The sequence below is a fragment of the Chiroxiphia lanceolata genome, chromosome 15, assembly GCF_009829145.1.
Source record: "Chiroxiphia lanceolata isolate bChiLan1 chromosome 15, bChiLan1.pri, whole genome shotgun sequence".
Taxonomy (NCBI): domain Eukaryota; kingdom Metazoa; phylum Chordata; class Aves; order Passeriformes; family Pipridae; genus Chiroxiphia; species Chiroxiphia lanceolata.
This window is the reverse complement of record NC_045651.1, coordinates 4,179,117-4,187,186: the sequence shown is the minus strand read 5'-3', so window position 1 is coordinate 4,187,186 and position 8,070 is coordinate 4,179,117. Positions and strand designations below refer to the sequence as shown.

Sequence of the window (8,070 nt, the reverse complement as noted above, 5' to 3'; positions counted from 1 at the left end):
GACATCCCAGCTCTGTCTTTTCCTCCTTTGAACATGCAAGGTGCCACATGAGGCACTAAGTACTTTTCCAAGTCAAAAAAGGGGATAGAGTTTTTTTCCTTGTCACCTAATTTTAAGGAATCAACTTTTGTCTGTATAGCTATAAATGAAGTTACTGGAACTTAGCTGAGAGGAGCCAAACACTGCCACCCCTTTCCTGTTTGGAAATTGTGCTAAGAGGTTTTATGAGCTCTCTGCACCAATCCTGCAGCAAAGAGGAATCAGCACATAATGATTTCCCATCTCAGTTCACCAATTTAAGCTTTAAAGAAAGGTTTGATGATTAAGCTGAATATTTTTTTTTTTTTTGCTCAGAAGATTAATCCTTACTTTAGGCAGTTAATTCCCTTTCTATCAGTAAGATTACTCACGTGAGTAACCAGCTACAGAGTTTGCCTGTAGTACTGTGATTGCCTAGGGGGAAGTACAAGCAACTCTGCAATTAAAGTTACAAAAGGAAAAGGTCTGACCTTTTCTTTTCTCTTTTCTTTTCTCTTTTTTTTTTTTTAAAGCATATATATCCCTACTGTTTCATTGACTAGTGACAATGGCTTTTGCATTCTGAGCTGTTACTAGCAGCACCACAAAATGTCTTTTTTTAATTAAAAAAAAATACTAAATGTTAAAGCTTCACTGTGAAAGGTAGGAAGAGGAGGATCTCTGATCAGTTTTAACTTCAAGGCACCTTAGGCTTTCTTTATGTGCATGACATTAGTGGAAAATTCCTTCATTCATGTGAGAAGATAACCAGTTGTAACTTTCCCAGTTGGTTGATGTGACATCAATGACTGCCCGGGACTGCCAGCATTCCAAAAAGGATATCGTCCTCATCTGCAGCCACTCAGGGCTGTGGGGTGGAGCCTGCAGCGCTGGCTGAAACATTTACAGGTGCATAAGTAGCTAGGGCAGGGCACAGGTGATGCACCTGTCCGGGAAAGAGCACTAGCACAGCTGTGTCACAACCTCCCGCCCGGGCTGGAGCATGAGCTTCTTCGACCCACAGCCCCACTCCCCGCCACGCTGCAGCCCACAGTTCCCAAATATTGGCCAGGAGCCTCCAGAGATGAACATCTACTACGAGAACTTCTTCCATCCGCAGAACGTCCCCAGTCCCCAGAGGCCGAGCACCTTCGAGACGACGGATTACGGCGCCACTCCCAACCCCTACCTGTGGCTGAACGGCCCCTCCATGACCCCCCCGCCGTACCTGCCCGGATCCAACGCCAGCCCCTTCATTCCTCAGTCCTACGGCATGCAGAGGCAGCTCCTGCCCAACATGCACGGCCTGGGGGGCACCGACCTGGGCTGGCTGCCTCTGCCGTCCCAAGAGGAGCTCATGAAGTTGGTCAGACCACCCTACTCCTACTCTGCCCTCATTGCCATGGCGATCCACGAGGCTCCTGACAAGAGGCTGACTCTGAGCCAGATCTACCAGTACGTGGCTGACAACTTCCCCTTCTACAACAAGAGCAAGGCTGGCTGGCAGAACTCCATCCGGCACAACCTGTCCCTCAACGACTGCTTCAAGAAGGTACCTCGAGATGAAGATGATCCAGGTACAGCTCTCTCCCCTCTTCTCTCTCCCCTCTAATTAAACTTGATCGATTTAAAAATGCCCAATTGTAAAGAGACTGGGATGATCCACCTTTAAGAGTGTAAGGAAGCACTTAATAACAGCCTGGATTGAGGACAAACACAGAGTAGCACTTCAGTTTGCAGAGTTCTGAGCTAGAAGGCAGCTGTGTGTAATTCAGGTGTGAATTAGTGTTGCTGTGAAATCCCTGAGGGGAAGGGAATTCTGGCCTGCTCTGGGTCTTCCTGAGCACGGATCAGTGGAGCATTCCAACTGGGCAAGGCACATTCAGGACCCGTTTGGTGTAATGCATGACTTCAGTCAAACTTAACCGGGATTTGATTGAAAGGGGATAAGGCAAATTCAGATTTGTCAAAGAAATCCAATAGCTTTAGGGAGTCAATATTGATTTTCCAGAGGAGAGCAGGCTGCTCTCATTTTGTTTGTTGCAAATAGTGCTTTCCTTGGAATCACACCTCTGCCATTTCCGACCCCTTGGCTGATATGCTGTCAGATATTCCATTATTTATTGTTTTCTGTCAATAGCTATTAAGAACCATTGGGAGCATTTAAAACACACTCAATTATGCTGCAACAGAGGGCCAAAAATCTGATTTTATGTTATTAGAAAGCTATCCTCCCCCACTGAATCTGGAGGAACAGCGCAGTATGGGATTTGATTACTCTGCCATAAATTCAGAAGACCAACTGTATACTGAAAACATCCTTCCCTTACCAAGAAAACAAAACATAAAGGCCTCCTAGTGGCTCCACTTGTAGTTTTATATGTGTGAAGAGTCAGAGCTAAAGAATACAGCACACAACTTTATTTTTTTTTTTCAGAATTCGGCAGGCTTCTGGTTTTCAATGACTAAAAATATATATGTTTTGCTCGTGCAGTTGTTCAGTTTCTGTGAAAGGAGAGAAACACTGTAAAGCCCTAGGTGACAGCTGTTTTTTGTTTGTGTGCATATTTTTATACTAAAAATGCGCTTTCATTCTCTTCGACAGGAAAAGGGAACTACTGGACTCTGGACCCAAACTGTGAAAAGATGTTTGACAACGGGAACTTTCGCAGGAAGAGGAAGAGGAAGTCTGACATCGAGGCGAGCGCTGCCGCGCTCGGAGCTGAGAAATCAGAGGACAGCCCCCTGACTGGCAGCCCCAAAGCTGCAGAGCACCAGGATATCTTGGAAAACTCACCCCCTGGGACTGACAACTCCCCTGAGAAGGAGTCTCCCCCTCCCTCGTCCAGCAGCCCGTGTCTGGGTAACTTCCTCTCCAGCATGACGGCCTACGTGAGCAGCTCCAGCTCGGGGGGCCGCTCGGGGCCCCTGGGACTCAGCTCTGAACCCATTGACAAAATGGGACAGAACATGGGAGGCTTTAATTCCTACTCCCCCCTCTCCAGTATCCCCAGCCACGGGGTGGGAGAGTGGTCCAATTCCATGCCTTCCCCTCACCTTGGCCACAGCAACTCTGTGCTCAACCAGTTTAACACCCATTTTTACAGCAGTATCAGCACGAACAACACACTGTACTCCAGGGAAGGGACAGAGGTTTAAATGAAGGATTCTAAGATGCTAAAGTAGAGTTATTTATGAGAGGAAGTGACCCGTGGGCAGGTGATTAGCATTAGCCTGTTGTCTCTAGGACCCTCTGCACCCTTCCTTCTGACAGCCACAAGCTTGTTGCACTCACTGAAATCACAAACACTCCACGTTTGGCAGCTCCACGTGAAAAATCAGGGATCATAACAGCGAGAACAGCGAAAAGTTCTCCTCAGACACTGATTGAGCTGCTGCCAACCAGGGGCCTCTACAGATGTCCTTGAGAAGTTCCTGTTTGCCTTAGGCAGGAAGCTCTTTCTGGCATGGCACTGACACTGCTGTGCTTTTTAAAGTGCTCACAGAAGTGTGGTTGTGTCTGTGAATATCCTCTGTTGCCAGTGTAGGCTGCCTTCACTAGACATGCTTAGCAAGCTCTTACTTGGTCAAAGCTGTGAAGGATCCAGAATAAAAACTGCTGTCTAGTGAGTAACAACCAACACTTGAAGGGTGAGGGCTGTCTTTGGTTGTCTCTCACACCAGTGCAGACACTGCCAAAATCTGACCCCCTTCCAGCCCCAGGGGAGATGTGGCTGTGAAGGAAAGTAACATCAGCATGGACACAACAGGAATATTGAAGCTGAAGGGAAACATAACAAAGTGCAGTGGAATTGTCTTCTGCTGGTGCAGATCTTAGTGCTTTCAATTCTAATTACAGGGTCAATTTTTTTTTCCTTACACATGCAAATCTAGTCACATAAGGGAAACAGGATCTGTCCTGAGTATATCTCTCTCTCTACATATATATATATTTAATACATGTGTTTTCTAAGAAGAAACCACATTTGCTGTATCTCAATATTTTACATTAATCAATTCTACTGAGTAAAGTATTGGAATACTGGGATGGGGGGGAAGGGCAGAAGAAAAAGGAGGTAAGAAGTTTAACTGACTCTGGGTTTCAATTCCAAAGGCTGGATCTTTCCAAGTATCAATTGCAGATATTGTAAAAAGTTTCTGTACTGTATTTTTTTGTCATTTTGTAAAAGTCTGTACTATTTGTGCTCGTGTAAATATTAGAAATAACGCTTATTTTTCCTACCCTCTACTGTAGCCATAAAAAAATTTTAAAATATATACGAAGTTTTTCTAAACAAAGACTTGACTGAAATTCCACATTTGTGTAGAGTAATATCTGTAACTGGATAACCTGCAGCATACATGGACATTGAGTTTAACTGTTCACAACTGGGCACTGACCAGACTCTTGAAGTGATAGAAAACATTAATACATTGTAATAGACACCATTTTACCTTGATTTTTTTTAACGCTACAAGGGTATAGTTTTGTTACAGGCCTCCTCAGAAACATTTTTAATAAAGCATTTGTATAGAAGAGTGTGTCCCTGTGTGTGTGTACTGTACTACTTACATCTTTAAAAGTCTCTTTAATAGTTTGATTGAGCAATTTGTGTGAGGAAGAGCACTTTAAAAGCCACAGAAGGTCACAGAATCACTTAAAATTTCAGAAACCAGACCAAATTTTTGCATGTGAATTAGCCAATATGACTGCAATCTTTTCTGCGTTCTTATTCATTATTTGATTTTTTTTTATGCTTAAAGTTTTTCACTATCATGGTTGCTCTGACTATTCATAGTTTTGGACCCCTATAATTTCTCACTTGGCACTTGAAGCCTACCTGCACTGCTGATATTTGTGCTTAAGAAAAAAAAGAAAATTACTTTCTAGTGGTGTCCTTGTGCCATCACTAAGTGTCCCTGAAGAGCTGAGGTCTGAGCTGTAGCTCCTGCCCTCAGAATTTTACAACCCCTTTGCAGAACCCCAGCCTGGCAGGTGGGCTGTAATGTGTCCTGCAACTCAGCAGGGGCAGCATTTGTTAGAGAGAGACTTGCTCGTGTTACAGTGAGAAATGTGTTCAGTCACTGAGCTTGTGCCCTGGATTCAGCAGACATACAACAAATTGCCCAGAAATGTATTTCCTGTGCAGTATATGCTTCACAAAACTGAAAGGGACTGTTTGCTTTAGTGCTGAAATGGAAAATGCTCTATCACGGACCTACAGAGCAAAAGCGGGGGAGAAATAAGGTGGGAAATACAGTAAGAATGATGTTGCTAAATCAGCACACAGTAAAAAGCAACTCCTTTGTCACCCAGCATTTTGCTTGGCTCCCCTAGTTCCCAGTCCCAAAAAATAACACCATACAGGTGTACAAAAGGACAAGTTTGTGTCTCGTTGCTTCCCAGATGCTGTCAACCAAATACCACTTTTGGCTTATGCACAATGAGGAACTGCTGCCAAAATGCCAGTTCTCCACAGGCCAAAGTAAGTTTTCCAGACAAAAGTAAGAGCACCAGTCAATCGGTTCCCCTACAACCATTCCCCTGGCTTGGCTGTTCAAGGAGGAGTGGAAAGATGATGGCATGAGATGTAATTCTATTTCTCCTCAAAACAGAACTACATTGTAATGAAACAAGTGAGCAGCATTCTTTTTCATCTGGATTTCTTGTTTTTCAGGGAGAATTGGTTTTGATAACCAGATGTGTCAATACGTTCCTGGAGCTACTGCACGACAGGAAAACTTAACAACTATTCTTATCTGAGCAGCAGCTCTGCTCTGTCAAAGGTAATGCTTTTAATTATGTATTTTACCAATATGATGAAGGTATGGGGTTAGGATGGCTTTTTGTTTGTTGGTTTGTTTTAAGTTGATTTTTGGTTTTAAGTATGCTATTCAAGAAGCCAGTAAAGTAGGACCAGTAACTAAAACACAGTTAAAACATTATTGATATTTACAGACCTATAGTCTGTTTTACAGACATATTTAGTGACTGGTGCTGCTTGAAAAGAGAATTTGGGCTCCAAGAACTCTGAATAATTTTGTCTGTAAAGATCCTGGATTGATTATTTCATCCTTAGAGTGTGTTCTGTGTTGAGATGCCTTCACACAACACTGTGGACACTGTGCTTCATGACACTGCAATTATTTGTTCCTGGTTTAAATGTTAACTCTTACAGGCTGCTCCCATCTTACCCCAAACACATCCAGCCCTAAAGTGGCCAGAATAGGTTACTACTTGCTTTCCTTCTATCATAGGAAATCTGCAAATATTAGAAGCTTCCACTTGCAGGCAAGTGTGTCTTGATTAATGATAAATGAGTAATGAGTTCCTACATTATATCTGAGATATATTGCTGCTGAATCCCTGAGGCAGCTTTACTGACACTGATCTCATTAGAAACACCTTCCCTGGGTTCCTATTCCACAGTTTCCTGGTTCTGTGTCCTGGGCCTGCAGCTGTGGAGTCTGGGACTCTCCAATCTTGGCTCATGTTCCAGGGAGAGGAACAATTTGGGGCTTCACAGCAGAGCTCTGGGCAGACAGAGAGCCCTTGTATCACAGCCTCGGGGTTGTTCCATCTGATCATGGGATTAGTTGCAAACCTGGAGTCCTGCAATAATAGGATCTGCTTTAGCTGAGACCATGGAGCTTTCTGGGTCCTTTGTGCCCCAGCAGTCCAGTTAAAACCCCATCTCCAACTCCACAAATTTAAGCCACGAGGCTTAAAGGTTTGTATTTAACTGCAAAATTCCAAATGCCTGCCCTTCCAGATAATAAACTGATGGGAGCTTAAGTGTTACAATTTGTTCAAAGATGACACCAAGAGGTGTGGTAGAGGTGTCTGTGAAGGAAAGTCACATTTCAGCCCTCACAGTATTTACTTCTCCCATAAATAGCAATGGGGACTTTGCCAGATTCATTCTGAATTACAATGCACTAACCTTTCCCTCATAATGGGACACATTATGAAATTCTTCACTGTTTAGCAGTGTCAATAGTTTCTTTGTTGCTTCATGTGAAAGCATTCCCAGGGAAGGAAAATAATTACCTTCTTCCCACTTGGTTTGCCAGTTCCTAACTCTGCCATTTTCTGGAAGTTTGCAGCAATCCTTACAACTGCTTCTAATGGAACTTGGAAAGAGTTGCCCTGGACCTGTGGGATTTTTTGCCCAAGCACCCACACCTCAGGATCTGTGAAGTGTGAGCCCAGAGCCTGCTGGACACCTCTTGGAACCTCTGGATTTCCCTGCTGTAAGTGCTGACAGCTGCCAGAGCCTGTACTGCTGGAGCCCTGGAGGGATTGCTGTTCAGTACATCTCAGATGACACATCACAGCCTGGAAACCTCAGGGCTGTCACCACCTGGACAGAAAGACACCAAAATTTTCTATTTGTAAGGCAGTAAGGACTTTGATCTACCCAAACAACCCTTCCTGAGTGCACTTGCCCAATATCCTGCCTGCTGACATTCTGTGCAAATTAATTTTCAGAATACCTCCCGAAAATGAATTTTTGCATGCCTTGTGTTGGCTGAATTGCAATGCAAATTGTGCTTTACCTCAGCTTGGGTTTGATTCTTTTTAAATCCTAAAAGCTTTCCTCTGCAAATGTCTTTGCAGTGAAGTGGTTTTAGCCTTGTGCAGCATATAATATTGCTCTATTGCTAATATTCTAGAAGGGAGGTGGCAAATTAAGCCAATTCTAGAAGTAGCTAATCCTAATTTCTCACCTGCTTTCTCACTTTAATCTTTTTCTATTTAAGTTAATTGGTAAAAAACTATTTATTTTTCCTTTGACAAAGATTCTTGAAAAAAATCTTCTCTTATTAAGAGCTCTTGCAAAGTTTCAAGAATTCCAGCTCCCCCCTATTTAATCTGAAACTGTAGACTCAGCTCCTTGCCTGTAAAACAACACTGACTGATGTGTCTCACCCTGCAAAGTGCCAACATGGGGGCACCAGAACCCTTTCAGTGGGTTCAGAAGGCCTCTGCAAGGACACACTGGTTTGCTTGATTGGGGCCTAATTGATTAATTATGGATTGATTATCCT

The 8,070-nt window shown here is 43.6% G+C and overlaps 1 protein-coding gene across 1 annotated transcript; it reads left to right on the top strand.

The window, feature by feature from the left end:
- The first annotated feature begins 889 nt into the window (after positions 1 to 889).
- On the top strand, positions 890 to 4,550 carry FOXI1 (forkhead box I1). Its single transcript, XM_032702922.1, has 2 exons — positions 890 to 1,595; positions 2,624 to 4,550. The coding sequence occupies exons 1-2, from the start codon at positions 1,022 to 1,024 to the stop codon at positions 3,175 to 3,177; spliced, it is 1,128 nt and encodes a 375-aa protein (XP_032558813.1). The 5' UTR covers positions 890 to 1,021; the 3' UTR covers positions 3,178 to 4,550.
- The last annotated feature ends 3,520 nt before the right edge of the window (positions 4,551 to 8,070 follow it).